This window comes from Phymastichus coffea, unplaced genomic scaffold (assembly GCF_024137745.1).
Source record: "Phymastichus coffea isolate CEN01 unplaced genomic scaffold, Cenicafe_Pcof_1.1 PCOF00119, whole genome shotgun sequence".
Taxonomy (NCBI): domain Eukaryota; kingdom Metazoa; phylum Arthropoda; class Insecta; order Hymenoptera; family Eulophidae; genus Phymastichus; species Phymastichus coffea.
In genome coordinates, this window is record NW_026706930.1 from 603,676 (window position 1) to 616,435 (window position 12,760).

General features: G+C 34.9%; 2 protein-coding genes across 2 annotated transcripts; one reads left to right on the forward strand and one right to left on the reverse strand.

Annotated features, from left to right (window-relative positions):
- LOC131671133 (phosphatidylinositol-glycan biosynthesis class X protein) lies at window positions 1-1,428 on the forward strand. Its single transcript, XM_058947335.1, has 4 exons — window positions 1-408; window positions 651-780; window positions 853-1,149; window positions 1,264-1,428. Exons 1-4 carry the CDS (start codon window positions 272-274, stop codon window positions 1,426-1,428), a joined length of 729 nt encoding a protein of 242 aa, XP_058803318.1. The 5' UTR covers window positions 1-271.
- A 14-nt stretch (window positions 1,429-1,442) lies between these two features.
- LOC131671132 (putative inorganic phosphate cotransporter) lies at window positions 1,443-9,999 on the reverse strand. Its single transcript, XM_058947334.1, has 7 exons — window positions 9,723-9,999; window positions 6,767-6,888; window positions 5,693-5,993; window positions 5,096-5,334; window positions 4,863-5,012; window positions 2,452-2,829; window positions 1,443-2,152 (listed from the first exon to the last, which is right to left on the reverse strand). The coding sequence occupies exons 1-7, from the start codon at window positions 9,787-9,789 to the stop codon at window positions 1,934-1,936; spliced, it is 1,476 nt and encodes a 491-aa protein (XP_058803317.1). The 5' UTR covers window positions 9,790-9,999; the 3' UTR covers window positions 1,443-1,933.
- Window positions 10,000-12,760: the final 2,761 nt, after the last annotated feature.

Here is a 12,760-nt window from a genome sequence, read left to right on the forward strand (position 1 = left end):
ATTTCCAGCGCTATATTCTTGTCGCTACTAGTCATTTTGAATTTGTTACTAAATAAATCTGTGAAATCTCTATGTATTTCATGATACTGTACTGAGTGTACTGCAAGCGTCGAATTTTCAAATTTGTCGATAATAGAGCCATCTTTACGAAACGCGAAGAACTACTCAGCTGTTTTGGCGTGTGAGTGTGTGTGTGCGTGTCGGCGATGCTCTCGAAGATAAACAAAAATAATGTTTCCGTCTTAAAGATTTCTGCACAGTTTAAATAAATATGACTGACAACAAGAGCTTTGTGTTTTTCTTTGTACAAATTATTTTTTATGTGATACTGTTACTCAATCTTCTCCCGTTTGTAACAGCAATAAGTGCCAGTATTAAATCAGAGGTTGAAGGCGATGGCTTTCATAGGTGAGATTGATATCATGTAATTTATATTTTTGTTTATTTGATTTATTTAGTGTAGTTGTCAATTAGCATGAATTAAGATTTTCTGCAAATAATACTACATTGAATTGATATTATTCTTTTCATTTACTTCATCTTTATTATTAATTATATTTACAGTTGTTATTCATTTAATATATCCTCGTGAAACTAAATTTTTATGTTTTTTAATGAAAAATGTAGTTTAATAATGATTTTTGTTTTAGGAATTTAAAATACTATGTTAACACCGGAGACTTTAAAAACAATAGTTGTCATGTAGCAGTATTTGTAAGATTGCCTACTTCGCTCTATGTTAATGTAGATGAATTAGCTGATCTCAGGAGGCTTCGTAAGGTACATACTATAAAATTTGATTGTATTAAATTTAGATCAACCGACTAGCAGCACTTATTGATTTCTTTTTAGAGCACATCATGCTCAGAAGGAGAAATAGATGTAGAATTGTTTGCTGAAAAAGCTTACTATCAAAATGTTACCATATGTTCTCGATTAAGTAGTACAAAAATTACTTTGGAAATTCCAATACATCAGCGCTATCGACTAGCTAGTCAAAATGGTCAACCAGTCAATGTGTCAATACCAAAGCCAAAATTACTGATAGGGTGCAAAGATAGGCTCAAAGAGCACAGAGTTTCAAAAATTCAAATATGTTGGCCATGTATAGAGTTCTCAAAGAAGTGGAGAGAAATTCCTTACAGATGGGTAAATGTCAGCTAAACTATGGTTATTTAAATACTAAAATATAGTTGAATAAAAGTCACAATTTTCTTTATTTACAATATAGTAATCTTATATCAACATTTTTTTATTTTTTAGGAAGAAAGTAATTTTGTTTGGCGAATTCCAGTTGGCAATACATCCAAAAAACTCGTAATTACCTGTATCACACTATTTGTGACTCTTTGTGGAGCGGCCTGTGTTCTATCTGCTCTTTACAATTCTTATCAAGTACCAAAAGATAAAAAATTCAAGGAACATTAATACACCAAACAAAACTAGAATTTTTGTTAACAAATCTAGTAACATGCAGACCGTTATGCATTTAAATTATTTGTACTGGAATTAAATTAATAGTTTTTTTACATATTACGTCATTTACATACTTGTGATAAGACTTATCAACTGAAAAGATAATAACATTAAATCAATTTACAACTAGTAGATGAGATTTAACAATCTAAAATCGGTGTGCCAAAGGTTTGTGAATACTGTACAAAAAGTATGAGTATCCTAAACTTAATATGAACTTTTTTTATAAATGAGACCAGTTACTTCTGTTTATCTGTAACTACGTGTATCACATCTCAATATCATTGTTAATTAACATAGTAAATTAACAAAGTAAATTAATTAACATACTTGATACAGTACGTTATGTATATGACCAGCTTATACGATTATGGTATCTTACGGAATGGAATGGATAGAGCAATAACTTAAATTAATTTATCTCTATTTCGTCACTATTCCATCACTATTCGATCGCTCATCGTTCTATTTTCTCGTCTTTCTCTTTCTTCTTCATTTCATTTAGTGATTCGGATATCGTTGGCACTTCCGGATATGCGTGCTCTTTACCTTTCCTATGCGTCGGGTCATTCCAATGCTGTACTTTAGCTGAGCCAAAGAGCAAGAACGCAAGGGCTCCTATGACGTACATTCCGGATGTTAATAAGAAAATGGTCCTCCACTGAGATGCGTTAGTCTGAGTAAAACACGTAGAAACACTTATAAATTTTAAAGACTTTGGAATTTGCAATCAAGTATTTTTATTTATAAATTGCTTGGAAACACTTTCTGTATTTTTACTTCTCGTTGAAGCTTTGAATGTATCTTTGACCTCGTGATAATGAAAATATCAAATAATAATTTTTCATGTAAAAGCTTCGTTTCTCTCATTTAAACATTTTCAATGGTTTTGAAAATATATTATTATAATCATTAATCAAGATTTTGTTTGGGAACACAAATGAATATTTAAAGAAAATAAAAAATTCAACTAACCTGATCGGTAACAATGAGTCCTTGAACCAAAGGCGCGAGAATACTGCAAATATTTGCGGCAGCGTTGGTGAATCCCATGAGAGGTCCAGCAAAGTTAGGACTGAGATCCATATGATTAGCGTGATGTCCGCAAAAGATGGCAATGTTGCCAGCAACCGCAACAATGAGGATACAAACAGCAAGAGTATGTTGACTGCTGCTGATGAAACTAAGTCCAACAAGGGCAACCGCCGGGATTATCTCGCCTATTGTATTGTAGATCATACGCGAAGTATGCACTGACAGTTTGCCCGTGCGGATAGCCCAGTCGGAGCCGAAGCTCACCGGGAAGCTCAACAACCAGGCGCACAGGTAAGGCAACGATGAAATCAGACCATTCTGTAAATCATAATTGATTATTCATTCTTTTTTAACTGATGAATTGTTGCATTGTGATTGACGTTTTTTGTAATACGCTAATTTCATATTAAAAGTTTAAAAACTAATTGTAATTGACAATTACGAACCTTCTTAGTAAACGTGAAACGACGTTGTTTCGTAATCAACAATTACCTTATATCTCCAAATTACTCGTTATATGATCTTAATAACTCTTGTTACAACTAAACGATTTTAAAATATCATTTTTGTTTCTTTCATTTCTTCATATTTACGCGGTACGCCAACCGCAATATGAATAACAATTCTAACTATATAGTACAAATCTATTGTTGAAAGGCTTATCATTTCAAAATAATGGACATTGTATCTGTTTGAGAAATGATAAAATATACATGGTCGAGTTTTAAGTTGAGTGATATTGCGTAACCGATTGTTGCGCAAGCTTTACATATCTTTCGCATCAGCATAAACTTTTTTACTGCAAAATACTAAGTAAAGTCTCGGTCACTCAACCTACGAGATCGAATTTCTAAATCATCATTTTGAGGTAAACTTAAAAATTCACTTCACGGGAATGAAATCAGAACAGGCAAACGTGGATTTTCACTACAATGGCAATTTGTACTTGAGTACGGGATAAGTATTATAATGCGCATAAATTGCATTGAAAATAATCACGTAGGTTCTTTGACCGTGATCCAAAGCGGAGTATAACTTGGCAGTGCGCGCGCGACGTGCTAATGGAGCGCCTTCGAAGCGCATGTTCGCGGCTACGTGCGCACGAAAAATCATTAAGGAGTTCGGAGGCAGTCCACGCGCAACGACAGTAACACCTTGAAAGTCGCCTGCGACCTAGTCCTTGAACACTCGACCATTTTCTTTATCGCGCGAGCTGCATACAATTACTAATCTTACCGCTTCCGAAATATACGTTTTTGGTCGACGGACTGAGGATTTTCGATTATCACTTATATAAAAGAAGTTCACGTGGCGATCGAATTCATCATCAAAGATTATAATTGAATTGGATTAAAATATCGGAATATTGATTAATCGCATTGATGTAATCTTTCGAATGTATGTGCCTCACACTTTTGCGCTAAAATCCCCGAATTCAAGTTGTCATTTTATCGCTCGGATTTATATTGGTATAATTTTACGATGTTCCGAGTAACGGGCGGAAGAATTTTATCAGTTGTAACGCCATCATGTAATAATTGGCAGTAAATAATTCTGAGCTTCCCGGCCATATGTATAGATATATTACATTATTGGCGGTCATCGTTCCTAGTCCAGTCGCATCTGTGCTCAACCGAAAAATCAGAGCTCTTCAGGATCTCATAGTTACCTGCGTTCGGATCTACGAGTTCCCCATCATAACGTCGACTAAACCAAGGGTTATATATCCTTGTATCTTCAAAACGGCTGAATCCAACTTTGGAAACTCAGTTACCGGAGCTGACTACAGCCATAATTTCCACGGTTCAATGGAAGACCAACGCGATGAAGAAACCCCAGATAAAAAGCTAGCGATTCTCATCGATGCTATTAAATTAAGAACCTCATATTCAGGCGTGCGCTGTCGCTTTAACACTTCAACTTTCCGCATTTCAATTCATACTGATCTATCGCGTGTGCCTCGAACTTTAATTATATTCTTAGCAAATTGACATTTAGCACCGTATAATTTAGTGTATAGAAACGTAATTATTATCGTTAATTTTGTAACTATAAACTCATATTCCTGTCAACTGTTATAATTCAAGTTGCTGTCTATAGTCTGCGTGGTAATATACCCTTTTTTACTTTATCTTATCGTCCTATTTCTTAATCTCTCTCTATATTCGTTCTCATCGTCTAACGTAATAAACAAGAAAATTCTTAAATAGTGTGAAGCACCATGAAAAATCAATTTCGCTCGTAAGTTCTTTTTTTAAAAATCAACAAATTGACAACAATTTATTGGCCAAGAAGGTTCTATGTATTCCTTGCGAGGTGTAGATTAAATGGTAAAATCATAAGCTACTTACGTTTTGAATGTCGTATTTGAGTACATCGCCCATATACGAAGGTATTTTGCTGAGTAGTAGCCAGAAACCCCAAGCTTGCACGCACTGTGTGACAAGTAGAGCCCAAACTGGTATGGACGTAAGTATGTGCCTCCATGGTGTTGACATTGGCTATAAATCCAATGTGCAAAAATTATCATCGTAATCCTTAGATACAAGTTTTTTTTCTTTTTTTTTTATATTGCCAAACTTACCTCAGTAGTCTCGATGACACCGAGACTACTTTCGATGTATAATTTCTCATCGGCAGAAATTCCAGGATGTTCAGCAGGCGATTCTTTGCCGAAGAAGTAACACAAAATCGCTACGATTAGGGATATCGTACCCCAGAAGTAGAAGCAACTTGGCCAACCCATTTTTGTTGCTGATAGTAGCCCAGAACTCTGCAAGGCAATAACGTTACCGACCCAGCCACCAGAGTACACGAATGACGCTGTTGAACATAAAATTTTTATTTTAGTTTATATTTATTTGTGCAGCAATTTAGAATCATGTTGCGATATAATAAAAATCAAAGAAATTCGTTTCATGGCAAACTCAAAGTCGCCAGACTTAAGGCGAGAAGATAAATTACATGGAAAATAAAAAGTTAATAGGAAGAATTTATCAAAATAAATACGAAATACACAGAAATAATAGCACCGATGAGATTACTGTTAACATAAGAATCACTGTACAGTAATGACTAATTCGCGAAACAGTGACGTGCAATTGAATCGCTATTGTAATCGGAAGCGTCAAAAGATTACAGCCGAGACAAAGATCCAATTAGAGATCTTTACAATACTCACTGAATCTGCCTCTCTCCTGCAATGGCACCCACTTAGCCAGAAGAGTGTGTATGATCGGTGGCACGACACCTTGGCAAAGACCACAAAATACGCGGCAAGCGCACACGGCATAGTAACCACCGTAATATGCGGCCATGGGAATCACCAGCGTAGAAATCGAACAAAGTCCAATGGCAATGCCGAGTAGTCGCTGTGCGCCCCAACGTTGTGCCATCATACCACCGGGTATGTGTGTCACCACGTAACCCCAGAAGAATGAGCTCAGCATCAGATTCACTGCCGTTATGTCCCAGTTGTAGTGCTATAACACATGTTCATTAATTTCAACGTTGAAACTGGTTAATTTATGAGAGAAAAACACCAGCTTTGGTGTAAACAAAATCGTGGCAATCCTTTTTTTTCTTTCTAACTTCCAGATCACAACTTCGGAGCTTGTTTCACGCTCTCGTGCAGAAAAATACTGTTATAACTGATGCGAAAGGGCTTTTTGACGAAAGTCAAATTTTCAGCACTTAATAAAGTTATAGTAAAGTTCTCGTTTCGTCAAAAAAGCCGTTGCGCACTCGTTAGAAAATGTACTATTGCGGATTGCAGGAAAAGCACGTATCTCGGGTTTTTCCGTTTACGAATGAAACATTTTCAATGCGCGAGTGAGAAATATTAGCATGTTAAATGAAATTCGTCGAAAAAGTAGTAGCAACTCGTTGGGCGAATCGCAGTAAAGATTAAGAAGAAGTTAATGTGAAATTATAATCTACGTCGATGATGTGATTTCAAAACGGATGGCATTTGATCAGTCAAACTTTATCACTTGCATCTTTTGATTGTATCGAATCGACTTACGTGAGTAAGACAAAAAAAACCAACTGCACGTACTACTTTTTCCTCTACTGATTCATTTTAGCCAAACGCATATTATCGCAGCAAGCCGGCAACTGCGTACGCGTGAATTAATAACTCATGTTACGTGATCTAGCATAAGATTGTTCGATATTCCAAAGAGATAGCAATAACTGCGAATTCGAGGCTCCTAACTCATCTGCATTGGACGTTTATATCCGCAGAAAATTTTACCTCGGGTTTCGCGCTGTCAGTCATAGCGACCACTGCAACCGACATGCAAACCCTCATAGCGTAACAGCTGAGGAAACCAAGCGTCAGAAGGAATGCCTGGACGTGCCTTGATCCGATGGTCGCTGTAAACAACCAAAATACGATTTTATATTACTTTTTATTTTTCTTTGTTCCACACTCATCTCCTTATGTATACGTGACTTTGCTCCAATTCATATCGCGCTTCGTTATTTGTATCAATTATTTGCCCGCGATTTATTCCTTTGGAATGTGCGTTTGAAAAATAATAAAAAAAAGCGATCGTCTCGTGCGAGCAAACACTGAATTCGCGCGGCTTATCAGCTATGATAATCGTTAATCGTACACACACATACCTGCGGCGCGGCGTACGATTGGAAAATTGAAAATTGAAGGCAAAAAAAGTGGCGCATTGGGTCAAGCGCAAGAATGTTATTGATAAATGTATACAACAGATATAATTTTTTGCACGGAGCATCACGTGCGTGCGCTGCTCGAACAATGACGTACGAAAAATCTCTTATCCTTCAGCCTCAACGTGAGTCAGTTTTATAATGAGAATGCGCCGATTTTCTCTCGCGAGACAATTTTTTTTCCTGCTGTAACGAGTGCGATTTAAGTGTCATCATTCCAAATAGAAAACTGTTGCGTGGATTACGTACGCGTGTCGAGTTGAAAAGTTCGAGGTATAGGCATTTTTTTGGTCGGGATGGTTCATTGAACTGCAGCTGCGTAAACATGTCAAGATGTGTGATTAAGATTTATTCATTTTTTTATTGAATTAAGCCATCGATCGGTCGATATGATAAATGTAAGAAAAACATTTTGTTTTTAGTGCGATGTCTAAATCTTTCATGGTTTTCAACATAAGCAAATTTAAACTAATTGTTTACCATCGTCTTATATTGGCGATGATATTTACAATTTATTTTTAATCGAATGTCTCGAGTCGCAGTATGATCGCTAATTTTTTTATTTAGAAATGTTTCATTAATTGTTTCAAATTAATTGAAAGTAAATCATAGTTGATCAATGATTAATTATAAACTGCATACCTTAAAATATTTTATTTAATGTCTTGATTTGTAACTTATTAATCAAATTTATTATACAATATAAATTGCCTACACATATCGGTGTGGACCCTAATCATAACGATGTTGTACAGATATACGAAAGAGTTTGGAGATCTCAGAGCTTTAAAGTTGATTTGTAGTAGGCAATTAGATATAATTTCAAGAGCTTACACTAAGATTAAACTGACGATCAGTAACTATATTCAACTTGCACTTTTTCATTTGATAAACTGTAATTACAATAATTTTTTTTACTCCGAGTCAGAGTTTATCGACAATGGACTAAACAACGCACAAAGTCATTCGCAATTATATCGTATAGCACTTCGTTTTGAAATTTTCCAAGACTTCATTGCACAATAAGTAGTAGCAGTAAGATTAATAGCATTTTTCCTTGGGGATATAACCAAAGATGATAAAGAAAGTCAATGTATGCCGCTTCTATTATGGATGCGGCAAATCATAACTACATGATTGAAAATCGCGCGCATGCCTTTACGTAAGCAATCATGTTATAGCGTTCCTTTTTTTTTTCTTTATCGTTCATAGATTAAGAATTGAAAAGCGCATCAGTATTCGCTTAGCACATGGAGTATACTCGCATAGCTGAAGTCGTATAAAGCGCAAGGAATGCCGGAACAATATCATAAAAATTCTACGTAATAGCATCCGTCATTGAAATTAACGAAAAAATAATGAATGTTTAGCTCAAATACGATGCAGTGATCCATGAAATGCGGTATGTTGAACCGAACCGACTTTCATTCAATTTCATTTTGTTTCCGATTCCGACGTTTATGGCACAAACGTAAGAAATAAATTCGCCGGCACTTGTTAACATTCCAGCGAATCTGATTGGCTACCTAGAAACCGGAACGCATCCTTGAGAGGAAAAAACGCAAAGGAAACGCGCGGGCAACCGCGGTGGGCTCTAGACTGCTGAGGGTCCGAATCGAGTATTCGTCTCGCGCGCGTACGTGGCGCGAGAAAAACGATGCTTATCTTCGCGCCGATCTACCGAAACTTCTTATGGTTTGCGCAACTTTTTCGCTTTATTTTTCATATATCGACTGCGTTAACTTTTAACTTATTCATTCTTTCTTTATACGTGTGAGTAGAACGACTGTTTACGATGAAGTCAAACGACTAACGTTCTTGTACACATTTGCCAACACATTATTTCACGTTTTTTGTCTGCGAGCGTTCAGTTATGATTTACGAGTACCATAGCTTATGTTTTTTGAACGGAAGAACTGTTTTTTTTAATACTCAAACGCATGCGTCAACGGAACATTTAAGTAAAGATATATCAGTGAAGAGAAATAAAGCTCTTTTCATACTTTTTCCTATTTGTTAGACGTGCTGATAAGAAAACGGAGAATGGTACATTGCAAAAGCAATTTTCATTTCTATTTTTACATTTTTTTACTCGAGTTTATAGCGGTCAGAACGAGGCTTGAGTTACGATCTAATTAATACGCTCCGTTGGAAAGATATATCGTTTTTCAAAATATTTTCTTTCGAAATCGTTAGTAACTATCTTCGTTAATTATGTGTAGCTTTTTAATAAGATACTCGAACTTTACACTTTTTCCACTAATTAACCACGTGTAAATTTTCCATCGACACCAGGCAAGTTACAGACAAACAGATAAACTTGGTTGTATCAACTCTATCTTTATTATTAAACATAATTGATAGTTCCGTCACAATCAATTCAATTTCAAAACTTTTTCTGATCGATCGCGCCGCAATCGAAAGAAAAATACGATATGGATACCAAACGCCGATAATTCCAACACTGCAGTATTCGCTCTGTTCAAAGCATATGAATCACAAAACAAAAAAAAAACAGAACTGACCCTTAGGTTTGAGCGGCGAAATCTTCATGTTCTCCGCCAGGGAGACTCTTCTGACAGTATGCGTCATGATGAAAATCGTCGAGACTCGCGCACTTGTGAAAAAATCAGTTTGTCCGATGCAAAGGTGTGCTTCGATCGAGTTCGCAAAAGTACGCGGACAATAAGTTTGCGCGCGTGAAAGGCGTCTCCGAAATATCGGTCACCTGTGAAGGAGCGTTGGCGCGCGGTTATACGCGCTTACATAGCGCGGAATCACAGTGTCTCGCGAGACTCACGAGTCCGCTGGCTACCGGCAACGCTTTTATGCGCGCAAGCGCCTTATACCTACTTGCCCACCACGCATCTCGACACTTGTACGTGGAATTCCTTACCATTTGGTTCTTCGCTGACTATACTCACGTACCTTGATAGCAAATGACCTTTCGCCTACAGATTTATAAGTGACATACGTCCTGCTACTCGCTACTGTTTTTCTCTTTTTATTTTTTCCTTTTTCCAACGACGTGATGAGCTTCCGCAACAACTTTATCTGTCGCCTATCGCGATCAATATTTTAAGTGTACCTAAGTATTTTTATGGTCACTTGCTATTTTTGAATATACGTTATTGATTTGTAGAGCGATTAAATACATTTAATAATTGGTATCAATTTTAAAAGCAAATAAAGGTTAAACCGTTGTGAAAACTCATTTCAAGTGTGACTCTGGAATGATAAGTTGTACTTTTTCTTAACAATTTATTCTATTTAATTTTGCTATTGCACTTGAAACCATTAATAAATATGGATATCAAATTACAAAGACAGAAATAAACCCTTTTGTTAAATACGTTTATTTAATTGACTGAATAATTAATAATGTTGCAAATTGCTTTGCTCTGTTGATAATGATAAATTATATACTTTTAAAATATCCATTGAACCGATCATAATTAAAAATAAATGAATTCGTGTATTAGCAGATTCTGAAATAATATAAAACTTTATGACACCATTCATCTACTTATAAACGTCAGTGTTGTTTGTCTTAAAACTTATCGATACTATACTTACATGAAAATTTCGTTGATCGTATCTATTGTTGAAACTGTAAATAAACAATACGATTTATTGTCAAGGTATAACACATAACGACCTCTGGTATGTTACTTCGAAATCACAGTTTCTGATCATAGATAAAAATTTCACGTTCCAATATTATTTTGTTAATTTTAAATTAGATAATATACATTTTCATAAAATTGATTGAAATAAGAATGAAATATGTCACGCGTGCATAAATCCGTGCATCTGTATTAAAATGCTTTTAAAAATTGCAGTATGTGTGCATTGCATAAAAGCGTCTTTCTTGCGTATAACGTAAGCACGCATATGGGTCAAAAATTAAACAATTAATAAGCCTTATTGAAGCCTCAATAGATGTTATTTTTAAAATTGTCAGATTTTTCATTGAAGCGTATAAGTAAACGTACGTAAATATATCATTTATAACACAGCAGAAGCGCCTAACATACAGAATCGATTGACTAATTTTTAAGTGTAATTACTGTAGAATCAAGTGTGATTCAGTTATCAAGTATGCAGTATATTCTCAAACTTTATTATTATTTTGATACACAAATATTCCTTTCATATATATGAGCCTCAAAGAGTATTAGTTTTAACGATCAACCTTGATAATAATGTCGGTACGAGCTGTATTAAAATGTTTCTCAGAACACTTCAATGTCCATTTTATACAACTTACACCTGACGCGAAATTCTTGGAGAAAATGCACTTTAAATGAAAAGATGGCATTCGGTTAGATTGAACTGCTCATAACTCCATTTCAAAAAAATATGTTAAATGGCAATCCTTCGAGAAAAAAAATTTTTTTATGTCTTGTTTTTTTTTTCTTTATATTAATTGCTCTTACGTAACAGACGAAAATATGAATGAAATAGTAATCGACGATGGATAAACAAAACATTAAATGCTACCAATCAATGATGAAACCACTGCGCTTACACTTTGGCTTTTCAAAGTAATAACAATGAAAATAAAGAATTTCATGATCATTCTAAAAGTGATATTATATGTGATGAAAGATATTTTTCCAAGATCCGTAACAACGAACCGATCGCATAGCGCCACTTGTATTTTGAAACATGTAAGGTTAGGAAGCAAAATAGGGAGATACAAAAAATAACGTCAAGACGAATCTCGGACACTTTTCATAGTATTTGTTATCTTAAGTATTGTACATGATTCATGATAATCTTTATTGCTTTAATAAGACATCCTCAGAAAAAGCATGCGTTTGAAAAAATGATCTAATCGACTCGTATAAGTACATTACTTACCGTTTTTGCAATTTAAATAGCAAGTGAATGAACCTTGAAATTTGTTACATTGATTGTTCGTTCATTTCTTTTATTCTTTAATTACTTTGCATTATGGAAGTAGTCAATTACTAAATAGTGACTAACAGCTAGTTTAAAATTTTTTAGATGCACTCAGTTCAAATATTGCTGGCATTTCCGTATTTTTTGAGTAGTATTAAACAAAGTCTTTTTATTGTACGTTTTTGACAATTTGCTAAATATTAGTTTTCTAATATTATATTGAAAGGCGTTCTTCATGTAAGCTAACAGTTTAGCGAGAACAAAGAAAACGTCTCAAATATTACTCTTATTATTTGCTTTATTTATAGTCGCATCGACAAAAAAGCTATTAGCGACTAAATAAAAGTTATTACAAGATCTTAACATATATATAATATGCAATTTAAAAAACAGTGCTATTTACATTGAATAACAAATACATTGTTACATTGTTTTGTATATGTACAGCAATAGAGAAGATTTAGATATTGTTATTCAGTTTAATGTCTTTCATAAATTTTATCACTGTGTTAAACACCAGAGAATCATTGAGTAGTTTCTTGATATCTTCGGGTAAATTGTTTTTTCTTCTTTATTCGTCAAAAGAAGGACATTCGCATAGAATAAGTTGAATAGTCCATCTCACTTTGCAAGAGCCACACTCAGCTGGGACATT

What these genes read in the sequence shown, in the direction of transcription:
- LOC131671133 (XM_058947335.1), top strand. Translation starts at nt 272, where the DNA reads ATGACTGACAACAAGAGCTTTGTGTTTTTCTTTGTACAAATTATTTTT. An exon ending in GAAGGCGATGGCTTTCATAG is followed by an intron (nt 409 to 650) that starts GTGAGATTGATA and finishes TTTTTGTTTTAG; the next exon opens with GAATTTAAAATACTATGTTA. An exon ending in ATCTCAGGAGGCTTCGTAAG is followed by an intron (nt 781 to 852) that starts GTACATACTATA and finishes ATTTCTTTTTAG; the next exon opens with AGCACATCATGCTCAGAAGG.
- LOC131671132 (XM_058947334.1), bottom strand. Translation starts at nt 9,789, where the DNA reads ATGACGCATACTGTCAGAAGAGTCTCCCTGGCGGAGAACATGAAGATT. An exon ending in CTGACAGCGCGAAACCCGAG is followed by an intron (nt 5,994 to 6,766) that starts GTAAAATTTTCT and finishes CATGTGTTATAG; the next exon opens with CACTACAACTGGGACATAAC. An exon ending in GTGTCATCGAGACTACTGAG is followed by an intron (nt 5,013 to 5,095) that starts GTAAGTTTGGCA and finishes TTGGATTTATAG; the next exon opens with CCAATGTCAACACCATGGAG.